This window comes from Crotalus tigris, unplaced genomic scaffold, assembly GCF_016545835.1.
Source record: "Crotalus tigris isolate CLP2741 ecotype Arizona unplaced genomic scaffold, ASM1654583v1 scf7180000017771.5222438, whole genome shotgun sequence".
In the NCBI taxonomy this organism is placed as follows: Eukaryota; Metazoa; Chordata; class Lepidosauria; order Squamata; family Viperidae; genus Crotalus; species Crotalus tigris.
The window spans coordinates 4,890,725-4,903,800 of record NW_024096622.1 but is presented as its reverse complement, the minus strand read 5'-3'; the positions used below and the strand labels follow the sequence as shown (position 1 = coordinate 4,903,800).

The 13,076-nt window shown below is 54.4% G+C and overlaps 3 protein-coding genes across 10 annotated transcripts; 2 read left to right on the top strand and 1 right to left on the bottom strand.

The window, feature by feature from the left end:
• Positions 1–86: 86 nt before the first annotated feature.
• On the top strand, positions 87–3,518 carry TMEM25 (transmembrane protein 25). Of its 8 annotated transcripts, none has more exons than XR_005556477.1 (9): positions 87–293; positions 369–677; positions 783–1,073; positions 1,529–1,663; positions 1,745–1,775; positions 2,027–2,121; positions 2,223–2,299; positions 2,960–3,071; positions 3,238–3,518. XR_005556477.1 is itself a non-coding variant. In XM_039341768.1 (9 exons), exons 1-8 carry the CDS (start codon positions 113–115, stop codon positions 3,031–3,033), a joined length of 1,197 nt encoding a protein of 398 aa, XP_039197702.1. In that variant the 5' UTR covers positions 87–112; the 3' UTR covers positions 3,034–3,071; positions 3,238–3,518. The 8 variants fall into 8 exon arrangements, 4 of the variants coding, with proteins under 4 accessions (XP_039197702.1, XP_039197701.1, XP_039197704.1 ...); XR_005556476.1 differs by having other exon boundaries at positions 2,196–2,299; XM_039341768.1 differs by having other exon boundaries at positions 2,219–2,299.
• Positions 3,519–3,705: 187 nt separating this feature from the next.
• IFT46 (intraflagellar transport 46) lies at positions 3,706–6,210 on the bottom strand. Its single transcript, XM_039341775.1, has 10 exons — positions 6,171–6,210; positions 5,996–6,092; positions 5,445–5,519; positions 5,273–5,366; positions 4,974–5,102; positions 4,772–4,893; positions 4,584–4,650; positions 4,387–4,447; positions 4,102–4,187; positions 3,706–3,944 (listed from the first exon to the last, which is right to left on the bottom strand). The coding sequence occupies exons 4-10, from the start codon at positions 5,351–5,353 to the stop codon at positions 3,849–3,851; spliced, it is 642 nt and encodes a 213-aa protein (XP_039197709.1). The 5' UTR covers positions 5,354–5,366; positions 5,445–5,519; positions 5,996–6,092; positions 6,171–6,210; the 3' UTR covers positions 3,706–3,848.
• Positions 6,187–11,072, top strand: ARCN1 (archain 1). The gene is made up of 10 exons (XM_039341766.1): positions 6,187–6,507; positions 6,653–6,916; positions 7,010–7,189; positions 7,301–7,506; positions 8,278–8,442; positions 8,922–9,087; positions 9,184–9,331; positions 9,460–9,568; positions 9,669–9,873; positions 10,177–11,072. Exons 1-10 carry the CDS (start codon positions 6,211–6,213, stop codon positions 10,264–10,266), a joined length of 1,830 nt encoding a protein of 609 aa, XP_039197700.1. The 5' UTR covers positions 6,187–6,210; the 3' UTR covers positions 10,267–11,072.
• Positions 11,073–13,076: the final 2,004 nt, after the last annotated feature.

Sequence of the window (13,076 nt, the reverse complement as noted above, 5' to 3'; positions counted from 1 at the left end):
GAAATCCAGGCCGGGATTTCTAACGTGCCGGTCGGCTGAAAACGCTGCTGCCGCATGCTGAAGGTGAGCGGCCTGTGGTGCTCCGGGAGCCCCTCCCGCCTCGCAGCCCAGGATGGACGCGGCTCCGGGTCCCGCAGTGAGAGGCGCGCCGCCCCCCGAAGCCTGGCTGCTCTGCCCGGGGCGCCCCTTCCTGTCCCCCCGCCGGCGCCGGAGAAGCGACTCGGTGCCCGGGAGCTCCTCGCCCGCGCGGTTGCTGCTGCTGCTGCCGTTCCTGCTGCGGCGCGCCACACCAGGTAGGGCGGCGGGCGACGCACTTTTCTCCCGCGGACTACGGTTCCCTCCGGCCGGTAACCTCCGCTCCGCCGCAGGTGCGGTGGCGACGTCGGAGACCAGGATCGACGGGCGGGCCCTGTCGGTGAGCAGCTTGCGGGAGGCCGAGAGCCGCGCCTTCACCTGCCTGGCGGCGGCCCCCAACCTCACCTGGTACCTCAACGGAGAGCGGCAGGAGACGAACTCATCCGGGGGGGGCCTGGCCGCGGCCGGCGACGGCTTGGGGGAGGGCGGCAGCGGCACTTTCGTGGTCACGGCGCGGCGCGTGGACCACCGGCTGGACTGCGACGCCACCGACCCGGCCCCGGGGCGCGTCTCCACCGCCTCGGTCCTCCTCAACGTGCAGTGTGAGCGCGGCGGGCGGAGGGGCGGGCGGCTGGGGGGGCGCAGGGGGCTCCGGAGGGGAGAAGCGGGATAGAGGCTGACCGGCGCCGCCCTCTGTACGAGTGCAGTTCAGCCCGAAATCGTGAAGGTGGACGCTCATTACCGCGAGGCGAGCGAGCCCGGCCTCCTGCTGGTGCTCTTCGTGCTGGTCCAAGCCAACCCGCCGGCCGACGTGACCTGGGTGGACCAGGACGGGCAGGTGACGGTCAACGCCTCCCGCTTCCTGCTGCTCGACACCCAGACCTATCCCTGGCTCGCCAACCACACCGTGAGAGTGCAGCTGCACAGCCCGCCCCGGAACGCCTCCCTCCGCGCCTCCAACGGTCTGGGTGTCGCCAGCTCCTCCGTTCCGCTCCCCGGTAGGTAGGGGTGCGGGGGCAGGGCCTGGGCCGGGGCTCACAGGCCTGGACCAGGGATTGGGGCAGGTCCGCAGCCTCCGCCAAGCAAGGACTGGCTGGCACAAGGCCTCCCTTCTCCTCTCCTCTTCATGGATGCCAGGTCCAAGCCTTCCATCAAACAGCCCCAGGGGAGCCTGTCTCCTTGCCAACCCAGGGCCCATCTGCGTCCCAACAATTGGAAGCAGCCCTCTGCGACCCCAGGCTGCCTTCCCTGTTCTTGGCCTGTAGGAGGCAGACATTCAGCTGCTTGCATTGCCCTGGCAAAATTCCTTTGAGGCTACTTCCCAGACACAGGGTAGCCTTCCTGCAGAGCAAAACTGGGCGAGGGAAAGCCAGCAAGAGGAGGGCCACATTTGAACACAGTAGAGAGCAGGGTGAAGCCACGGCGCTGACGCGAGCATCTCCGGCTTCTCTAGATTTCCTGGCCACCCAGCTTGAACTGCCTCTGGTGGCCCTTGTGGGGGCAGCTACTGTGGCTCTGGTGATACTGCTGAGTTTTGGGGTGCTAATCAGTTGGGCTGTTTCCCAACTGAAGCCCAAAAAGTCAGCAGGTAGGTGCAAGAGAAGCCTTTTCAGCCTGGGCTGGGCCTGTCTCCTTGCTGGGGGTCACCTTCCTTTCTCTTCTTTTTTAGGACATGGCCTAGCAGTGCAGCTTCCTCTGAGGTAACCTTCTGGGACTGCTAGAGAGGGGATAAAAGCCCCTTGTTTGCTCTGTAGCCTCTTTTGGAAATACTTTATACAGACTCACTGGCAGGTGGCATAAGCACCTCCCCAGAGAACGAAGCTCTGGTCAGCTTTCTCTGAGGGCCAGAGAAAGAAGTAACATCCCAAGAATCCGTGGCCTTGCCTTGAAGTGTGTATGGGGGAGGGGAGCTGGGAGGATCCAAGAGCGAATTGCTTTGCATTTCCCACAGCAATGTCCTTCAGCCGAAGGAAGCCCATATGACACGGGCAAACAGGTCTCTCCCTTCGGACCTGAAACTCAACGATCTTGTACCAGAACCAAAAAGTGAGCGGTGAGAATCTTGGGGGGGGGAGCTGGGAAAGAGGGGGGGCATGTCAAGGCATGAGTCACTGCTCCAGCCCTCTTTCCCACTACTTCAAAGGTAGAGCGAATAGTGCTCCTGCAGAACAAGATGAAGATGCTATTTCGGACCCAAACAATCACCCGGTCCTTGCTGAACAAGGTAACGGGACCTTCTGCCATGTAGGGTGGGGGTGGGGAAGGAGTTACATTCATTTGGTCAAGCCCCTCTAGATTTAATTCTGAAACATAGTAAATGCTAGCATTCAGTGATATACCAGTTTAATACAGCTAATTCTGTAGCAGGAAAAGCTGTGAGATATTGGAAACATTCCCTTTTCAAGAGACAGTTCTGACCAGCTCCACCTGGTGCTGGAGAAGACTGCTGTGCACTCACCACCCCAGGGAAATGTCAGATGAGCCAGAAGAATGTCTGTCCTAAGTAGCATTTGAGGACTCTTTCACAGTTTTACTAGTGGGAGGCTCTTTCAGAAGAAAAGCCCACCTTCATTTTAATCAGCAACCCTGAATTCTTTGGCAAAATGCAGTCCTGCAGAGCAAGAGCCCCCTTTCTGCCATCCAGCATTTCAGGCATGCTACCAGGGGAAGTAAGCTGCCATTGGTGCTATGGGAAAGGCACCCACTGATGCCTGCCTGTTTCCTTATTGCAGCTGAATCTGCTTAGAACTTAGAAGTAAGTCATCTCTGTTGGATGATCCTACATGCTCATGGATAGTTTTCAAAGAAACCTAAGTGTTTCAAAAATCCTGCAAAAGTAACTGCTGTGGACCAAATTCCATATCCTCTTTTTCTGCTTCTGCAGGTTTGGGCCAATTTCTTACCGTTGGATATATTTATAGAGCCACTAGTATGAGTAGCGATGAAATCTGGCTGTGAAGTCTGTCACCGTGTCCATCCCCAGCACAGCAAGAGAGGTACAAGGAGGGTGGGCAAAGGGGGCCAGGAGTACCTCTGCTCTTAACCCTGGAACAGGACGGTGAGGGCACCTCCAGGGGCAAAGGAGCCCCTGGCAGGGTTTGGTCCTGGACAACAGGTTGAACTGTACAGGGTGGGTCCTTTTCACTCTTTACTCGTTTCCAGCAAAACAGGCATCCAGCAGCTGCCCTGCTTCTCCGTCCAACCTGAAGACTGTCTTCCTAACCTGGCCTTTGCCATCCGCAGACCGGGAAAGCTATCGCCATGCACATCTCAGCCCAGGATTGCAGCTTTGCAACTTCTATGCTTAAAGAATAAATGACTGTGGTTAAGGTGTTGCCCTTTCCTTCCCCCTGCCTGGATTTGCCTGCGAGGCTGCTATGAAAAGGACTCTCAATCACTCAGTCCCCGGGATGTAAAAGAAGCCCAATAAACCCAGGCACGTACATAAAGTGCTGGCATGTGTTGCAGTTAAAAGGCAGAGCAGGCTGCTGGACCTGTTTCATAGGCAGCCTTACAATAGCTTTGCTCTCCTCCCAAGGGCCCCAACCTGCATGGCCCAGCAACAAGACACAAAGTCCCACATTCCTCAAACTCTCGGCTTGCATACCATCTCTCCTTGAGAGGCAGAGCAACACTTACAGCAAAACTTTATTACACAAATATCACACTGAATTATCCAAGGGAATGGGTTCCGGAAACCTCTCTTAAATAACCCTGAGGTCAGCAGCACCTTTATTTAAACGTCGGGAGGCAGGAAACTGTGACCTCTGCTCTCAGGTGAAACTTAAAATATCTATCTCTCCAGTCTGTGAGGGTGGATTGGAGGGGGGGCTGACAACCTTCTTGCCCTCAGCCAGAGCCTTGAAATGCTGCAAAAAAGCAGAAACCACCAATGAAGTGAATCTCATTTCAGGCTTCCTGTGGAGACCGTTCCTTCTAGAGTCTCCTGGTGAAAGCAGGTAGAGAAGACCTGTTCCAGCAGGCCCCCTTCTTGTGGGTAGCAATAGTAGCAACTCTCTTGCTTACCTGTGAATTTTTGAATTCGGAGTAGAGTGAGAATAGGGTGTGCAGAGGCTGGATGTGACCCTTGTAGACAGGAATGTCTAGAATGGCTGGAGAAAAAACCCCAAGAGAAGCATTTAAGCCAGAAGCTCCAGGTCCAACTTCATTAAGTGGAACCCTGAGAACTCTGCCAGGTGCTGGACGATCTATGAGATGTTTGGTTCCAGAGCTATTTTGGCTCAGTCCAGAGTCAACGAGCCAGGCCTTCAGCAAACATCCCCAGGCTCGGCACGAGGTCAGGGCACTCACCACAGATGATGTCTGTGTATTCAGCTAAGCTGCAGTCAACCTCAGCAGTTGGGAGGCTCACCTGGGGGCCAGAGAGGAAAGCTTAAGGCTGACTGCACTTTCTGCATGAAGCAGCTCTCATGATCCTGCTGGAAACCCTCAAAGAAACCAGTTATAGGGTATGGGGCAGAACTTACCCATTGGGGAGGTCACTATACCTTTCCCAGCAACTCTTCAAACTCTGGAGTCCATTCCTGCATCAGCGTATCTATATCGGGCATTGGCCTGCAAAGGACAAGCAGCCCTGAGAGCCAGCCACCAGGAGGCCCTATGGGAGCACTTCCCCGTTGTAAAGAGGAAAAAGGCAAGAAGCATCAAGGGCTCCTCGGGGAACATCGAGGCAGACCTAGCATAATGGACAGTGGCCGGAGGCTTGCAGCGGTGGAGTTCACTGATGCTCTCAATCCAGCTCTCCACGGCTTTAGGGTTCTTCTCCGCGTTCTCAAGGCTCTTTACTTTCACCTGCTGCTAGAAAGGCAAGCCGACCTCATCAGTGGACTGGACCTGTGGGGATGGCTTCCTGCCCGTTTCCTTCCTCCTCCACTTACGGCTACATTATGCTGCTTGGAGTTCTCGGTGAGCCACAAGGAAAGTACGGTGGGATCCGACTGTTTGGTGGATGGCTCATCCAGCACTAACAAGCCCAAATTATCCATCTTCCCATCTGGGCGTGGAACCTGCAAAAAATGAGCCACAGCAACATATTTTCAAACCTCCCAAGGGACAGAGCAAGTCCTTGAGGGCCACTGGCCAAGGCTCTGGGCCTCAACTCTCCAACATCTTCCACAGGCCAGCAGCAAGAGCTCCTGGGACAAACGCTCCCCCCAGGACCCAGGCTTCTGGGCACCTTCAGGAAGGCATCGATGTCTCCCACGGCAGGAATGAAGTCCGGGATGAAAGGCTTCAGCTTGTGCTCCAGGTCGATCATTTGGGAGGAATACCTGAGGGGGGAGGAGGGAGCCGCTCAGCGCAGCGCCAGGTGCCCCTCCTCGCCCCTCCACCAGCCCCCCCCCCCTCACCTCCGGATGTACTGAAACAGTTCTTTCACCTCCAGGGAGACGGGCAGGTAGTCGTAGTCGGCCGAGTTGTAAGCCCTGCGGAGAGAGGGAGGAGACAGCGCGGCTGAGCCCCGGCCGCCCCCCCCCCGCGCCAGCGCCCTCCCCCGCGCCCCCTCGCGCTACCCCTCCAGCGGGGCGCCGTGCTCGTCATCCTCGTCGTCGTCGTCGTCGTCCGAGTCGGTCTCCGAGGAGTCCTCGTCATCGTCCTCCACCTCGTGGCCGCTAAAGCGCCGGCCTGAGCCCAGCGCGCCGCCGCCCCCGCCGCCCTTCTTCTCAGGCTGCAACAGGGCGCCCGCGGGCCGGTCGGGGGCGGCGACGGGGGCCCAGCCGGGCGCGCGCGGCGGGGTGTTCCCTCCCTTCAGGGCTGCCGCGCCGCCATCCTCGTCCTCGTCGCTGCTATCCCTGCACGGCGGGCGCGCGGGGCGCGGGCCTGCGGGCGGGAACGGCGGTGTCACGGGGGGAGGGGGCGGTGTCGCGCGGCTCCCTCGTGCCCGCCTCCCCCGGGCACCCACCGGGCTGCGGCGGGCTGGGCGCGTAGATGCTGGCGACCTCATCCGTCTCATTCACGTCCAGGCTCTCGTCGTAGGGCTGGTTCTCCACGAGCCGCGTCTAAAAGCGAGAGAAGGGCGAGGGAGGGCGGCTCGCCAGCGCCCAGACCTCGGCTGCGCCCCCGGCCCTGCCCCACACCTGCAGCCCTGGCTCGGGCGGCGCCGGCGGCACTCCGCTCATGCTGCGTCGGGGGCCGCGGGAGTTGGGGCCGCAGCGGGTCCGTCGCCAGGCAACGGGAGGCCGGAACCTTCTCGCGAGAACCGGCTGCATTTTTCCCCCCCCCCCCCACACACACACACACACTCGGGCCGACTGCGCCTGCGTGGTGACGCCGCTTCCGCCTGAGAGACGTGGCTCGCCGCCATCTTGTGCGGGACTCGGAAGCAGCGGGGACGCGGCGCCCAGCAGCAGCAGCAGCAGCAGCAGCAGCAACCCCGCGGAGGCCGCCGCTGCCGCCGCCGCCGCCGCCGCCATGGTGAGACTTGGCCTGAACAAGCCTCGGGCCTACGGCCGGAAGCCGGCGGGGCCGGCCCAGAGAGGCGGTTGCGAGCCGGCGCTCTCCCCGCGCTGGGCCGGCCTCCGGAGCCGCCTTGCGAGCGTGGGCCTTCTCTCCTCCGCAGGTCCTCCTGGCCGCCGCGGTCTGCACGAAAGCGGGGAAGGCGATCGTGTCGCGCCAGTTCGTGGAGATGACGCGGACGCGCATCGAGGGGCTGCTGGCGGCCTTCCCCAAGCTGATGAACACGGGGAAGCAGCACACGTTCGTGGAAACGGAGAGCGTGCGCTACGTGTACCAGCCGCTGGAGAAGCTCTACATGGTGCTCATCACCACCAAGAATAGCAACATTCTGGAGGACCTGGAGACGCTGCGGCTCTTCTCCCGGGTGGTAAGTGAGCTGGGCGGTGGCGGGAGGCGGCTGGCCGGGCAGGAGGATAGGAGAGCGGGCCGAGCGCTGAGCCTTCCCCGTCGCCCCCTGCAGATCCCCGAGTACTGCAGGGCGCTGGAGGAGAGCGAGATCTCCGAGCACTGTTTCGACCTCATCTTTGCCTTCGACGAGATCGTCGCCCTGGGCTACCGGGAGAACGTCAACCTGGCCCAGATCCGGACCTTTACCGAGATGGATTCTCACGAGGAGAAGGTCTTCAGGGCTGTTCGCGAAGTAGGTCAAAGGTTCTCTGGCTTTCTGTGGAATATGGCCGGTCACCCGCTTCTTTTCTGTTCTGCTCTCAGACAAAGCCATTTGCTTTGTTTTTGCTTCCTTTTTTTCAAGACCCAAGAACGAGAAGCTAAGGCTGAGATGCGACGGAAAGCCAAGGAGCTACAACAAGCGCGGAGGGATGCCGAGCGGCGAGGCACCAAAGCTACAGGATTTGGGGGCTTTGGCAATTCAGCCGTATCAGGAGGCACCCTTGCTGCTATGATCACTGAAACCATTATTGAGTCAGAGAAGCCAAAAATAACTACGGCTCCAACCAGGTGTGTCATTTGCTTTGGGGGCAAGATTGGTTGCAGAAGGTAAATGGGTTGCAAGGGAGGGTTCACGGGTCTCTATGCATTTACAGGTAGTCCTCGACGTACGACCACAATTGAGCCCAAACTTTCTGTTGCTGGGACAGTTGTGAGTTTTGCCCCATTTTGCGACTTTTTTTGCCAGAGTTAAGTGAATCTGCAGTTGTTAATTTAGTAACATGGTTATTAAGTGAATCTAGCTTCCTCATTGATTTTGCTTGTCAAAAGGTCACAAAAGGTGATCATATGATCCCGGGACCATCATGTGTCAATTGTCAGACCTCTGAATTTTGATCAGCTGACCATTTTTCGTTATGTTGCAACGAAAAATGGATATAAGTCACTTTTTTCAGTGCTATTGTAACTTTGAACGGTACTAATGAACTGTGAGTTGAGGATTATCTGTATTGTTTTATGGGGAACGTATTTGTTTTTCTGCTTGCGTAAAGATTCAGAATGACTTACAGTAACGTTCAAATGCCAAATAACACAAAAGCAACATTGGTCAGAACAGGGCGAGGTGGTGACCTAGTTGGGATCTGTAGCAGATACCTTGATGGGCTAAAGCCTAAGAACTTTCTTGTGGATTTCTTCCATCTGAAGAACCTGGATGGCACATGAACAAATCTTCATTTTTTTTCTTAATGAAGTGGGCCATGCAGAGCAAGGAAAGCAGGGAAGGATCTTGCTGTGTTCTTTTGGGCAAAATGTCTCATGCATTTTGTTTTGTTTGTTTAGACCTTCTGGTTCAAACAAGGCACTTAAGCTCGGCACTAAAGGGAAGGAAGTGGATAATTTTGTGGATAAACTAAAATCTGAAGGTGAAAATATTATTGCTTCTTCTGTTGGCAAGCGTTCCTCAAATTCAGCAGCTGTTCTTGCTCCACCCATTAACATGGAGAGGTATGTGTATTACCCAGGAATGCAGAAAGGTAAAGAGAAAAGCACACAGCAAACCTGCATAGCAGAAACCAGGTTTCTGTTCTAACCCAAGCCCAGAGGAAACCTGGTCTCCTGCAGAGCAAATATCTTTAGTGGACTTTCAAGCAGGAGCTCAGCAGCTAGGTGAAGCTATGACTGAGAGCACTGTTACGTTAAGCCAAAGGGAGCTTTTTAACCATGGTTTGATGGCTGAGTCCTTGTCTAGTTCAACACTGTCCCAAGCGGTAAACCATAAGGAAACCAGTCAAGCTGTGCTGTTTGGAGATGTTTGGGCTTTCAGTGAATTTGCAAGGGTCAAGGCTGTAATACGTAGTGATGATTTGTGGGTCTCCTGAGGAGGCAGGGCTCCAGAAGGGCTGCCTCTCTCTTAATACCTGGGAAGCCCAGTTGGAAGGAAGGAGGCCTCTAACGCCTGTCCCCTGGGTCCTCCCTTCTTCTAGCGTGCATATGAAGATAGAAGAGAAGATCTCGCTCACCTGTGGCCGGGATGGGGGGCTTCAAAACATGGAGCTGCATGGCATGATCATGCTGCGGATCCTGGATGAAAAGTTTGCTCGGATTTGTATCCACATTGAGAATGAGGACAAAAAAGGTGTGCAACTCCAGGTAAGGTTGGCTGGAGGTTAGGATCGGGGTTATTTTGAGGTGGGCACATCTGTTTTGGGGTGGAGTGGCTTGGCTGACCGGCGGCTCCCTTTTCAGACTCACCCCAATGTTGACAAGAAGCTTTTTATGTCAGAGTCTGTGATTGGCTTGAAGAACCCAGATAAGTCGTTCCCCATCAATAGTGATGTGGGAGTGCTGAAATGGCGGCTGCAAACGACGGAGGAGTCTCTCATTCCACTGACCAGTGAGTTGCTTCAGTTCAGGGAGTAGCAGGTATCCCAGAGGCGGAAGCCAGCCAGCCAGTGTCCTGCTCCTATTCCATTCAGGTCTCCTTGCTTGAACTATCTCAGCTGGCTTTCTTTTGGATCCTAGTTAATTGCTGGCCCTCAGAAAGTGGCAACAGCTGTGATGTCAACATTGAGTATGAGCTGCAGGAGGATAGCCTGGAGTTAAATGACGTGGTAATCACCATCCCTTTGCCGTGAGTAATTGTCCTGCCTGCCAAGAAGCTTCCCAACCACCAAGAGTGACAGTTCTGGGGTGGTGGGGTGTTCAGAGCTAACTCATTGTTGATTGCCTAGGTCTGGTGTGGGGGCTCCTGTAATTGGAGAGATTAATGGTGAATACCGCCACGATAGCCGAAAAAACCTTCTCGAGTGGTGCTTGCCAGTGGTTGATGTCAAAAACAAGAGTGGCAGCCTGGAGTTCAGCATCGCAGGGCAACCAGATGACTTCTTCCCCGTGCACGTCTCCTTTGTCTCTAAGAAGAACTTCTGCAACATTCAGGTGTGCCTTGCTGGGGGCTGAATGACAACTGTTGCCTTCTCCTTTCCTATGCCCTATTTGGAGAAAGCTGCCTATCGGGGCAGAAGGAAGGGAGCTGTTTCCACCCAAATGGGACTGGCAGAACAGCTGCTTCTCCACTGAATGGTGTCCTGAGCCTCTTTGTCAGCGGCTGCTCGTTTCTTCAGGCCACCCTGGTCATTCACAGGGACCAAAACCTCCACCTTTTTATTGGCACTTGGGGAAGTCAAGGACAGTGACTGGTGGCAGGTCTTGCCTTCCCAACTAACTGTTTTCTTTCTGCAGGTCACCCAAGTGACCCAAGTGGATGGGAACAGCCCTGTGAGATTCTCCACAGAGACCACCTTCCTCGTGGACAAATACGAGATCCTGTAACCCTTGCTGAAGGGAAGCAGCAAGCAAGGCCGAGGCTGGCTATGTAGAGAGAGCTGAAGCCTTCAGCGTCAGGGAACGTTGACATTTGTTTACCCACTGACCTTATTTCCCAAGTCCCAACCGCTCAGGCCGGGAGAGACTGCCTGCTTCTCTGGCACAGATGCCCCACCTTGGCAGGTGCCTTCTCCCTCCACCCCACCCCACTTTTTCTTCCACAGGGGGTACCCCAAAATGGTTCCAGATGCAGCGGCAAGGAGATTGCTACCAGCAGCCTCCCTTTTCCAGTGCTGTGCTGACCTTGCCAACCCATCTGATCCTGAGCAGAGGTGGGGGAAGCTTCCATGCTTGTGCAGCTCTCGCCTGAAAGCTCCTCCCTTCTCTGTTAATCATTTTATTGAACCTGGTGCCCCTGCAGAAGAATAAAGGGCAGCTCTTTCTGGCTTCTCTGACTTTGAGATCCTGGAAATCTCAGCTTCTGGGCAGGGAAGCATTGGGCACCTTGAATGCATTGGACTGTGCTCGCCTGCTAAAGAAGACCCCACACCACCTCTGTCCAGAGAGCCCTAGGTGGGAACCGTGAATCATACTGATTGGAGATTTGTCTGCCTGATTCTTAATATGGGGTTCAGTTTAATTCTATTGTCAAATGCAATTTATTCCCAAATGATATTGAAGGTGACACTGAAATAAGATTTTGGAACCCTGCAAAATAATTACTTACTTACAGCCTGTATGGCACATTCCAATGTATACAAAGAATCGTTGCTCCTGAATCCAATAAAGAATATTATAAAAGAAAAAAAAAAGTGCTCTTTAGCTCTTGGCAAACGAGGACTGAGGGTGAGTCCTGAAGCATTGCTGGATCTAAAAAGTAATTGCCTCAGGAGAACACAGTTGCTTCAGATGGGTGAGGTAGTCCAAGAAAATGAAGGAGCATCTCCCCCCATGAACTGGGACCCATCAGAAATGAGAAGGCAAGGCAGGCAGCTTCACTTGTCCAGCCCTGGTGATTGGGGAAGCAGCTGACAGGGTGGGGGCTCAGGGCAGAAAGGATGGCAGACTGGGCCAGTGTCGAAGGAACACCTCAGTCTGGAGCAGGCATTTAAGTAATGCAAGACTCCTCTAAGATATTGAGACTAAATTATAACTGAACTTTGCTTCTGTATTTGGGGGCCTCAGGCTAAAATGTGATATGTTACGATCATGAAAAATGTATGGTAAGATGGCCAATTGCATTTCCTTCAAAATAAAGAGTCATATTCTTCAAATACATATTTAACCAATAAAGGAGAATATTTGTAGCTTGGTTGAAATGAGGGGTCCTTGGGGCTCTCTGAGCTTGCTTGTTTTCTTGCAGGCTTTTCATTACCGTCAGTGCTGATGAAGTAATGAACTGTCCTGTACTAAGGACTCCAGTACACATTTAACTTCATGCTCCGTAAAGTGGCTGTCTGAGATGGCCTATTCCTCGATTCCTGGCATCTGTGGGGACACGGCTGACTTGCTTCCAGAGTGAATCGGAGGCCTCAGGCACAAACTCCTACCCTGTTTCGGTTCTTGTGGTTTAAATCTATTTGTCCAGAGCCTGTCCTGGCAAGTTAGCACTGCACCTTGTCCTGCAGAGCAGCAAATTGGAAGCTTGACCCTCAGGAGCACTCCAGGAAGGAGATCAAATTCCAGACCAGATTCTACATTAGATCTCCCTGCACCCAACCTGTGCCTTTCTCCCATTATCCCCAGAGCTGCACCTGGTGGCCTGCATATAGTGAAATGTGTTTCCTGTGATAATGCAGAGGTTTGCCTGAGCTGTTTATGCTGCAAGCTGAACTTCAGGGGAGGGGGGGGGGAGCCAAGGTTCACTTTCCTGTAGGTCGGCTTCTAGGTAAAGAAAAAGGCTATGAGAAGAGAGACACTGCCCCCTCCTTTATCTAACATCTATTGTTCATCCCATCTGAGTAAGCTTGCCTTCAGACATGGGTGCTTCATCATGGGAGATTTTTAAGAAAAGACTGAAATGGTACAGGGTCTCCTGCTTGTGCAGGGGGTTGGACTAGAAGACCTCCAAGGTTCCTTCCAGCTCTGTTCTGATTGAAGTTGGATTTAAGTCAAAATGCATGGGCTCCCTTGTATGTCCACCAGCTGACAATCTGCAAAGGGGCAGGGACCTTCCTGCAACGTGTCATGTCCGGCTCCCTTGAGCTACCACAGGAGTGACTGGGAAGGTCTGAGCTGGTGGCTGCTATGGCTTCAGGTCAAGCAGCATCATGAGATTGATGGTTTTCAGATGTTATGTAGTCAGTGCCAAAATAGACATACCAGACTCTTGTCACTTCCCTACTCCAGCCAGGAGTGCCCGCTGACATTTCTCATTTTCTAAATAGATTTTGTGCCAGAGACTGTAAATATACATCCCTGTCCCTTGCCATAACAATTCAGCCAGCTAGTATTGTCCTCGGGTCCAGTGGGGACAGCTGCATTGCCTAGTTTTTAGCCATTCTTCAAAGTGCTGGATTTTATTGTTTTTAAGAAGGGGGGGCTCTGCACACAGACAGGGTTAAGCAGGGCCACCAAGTTCCATTCTGTACCTATTCACTGACGTTTTTTATTAAAGGCGAAAACGGTTCTGCAGTTCTGGAAGCAAAGAACAATCCCACACTAATCAGGCAGGATAAAATTCAAGTAGTGCAAAAGGAGCCAACATCTTAATTGATGACAAAGTGCTTGATCAGCCGTGTGGAGATAAAACTTGGGAGCCGGAATTGTGCGTCCTTTACTACCGTAAAATCATTCACCCGGCAGGAGGAGCTTAG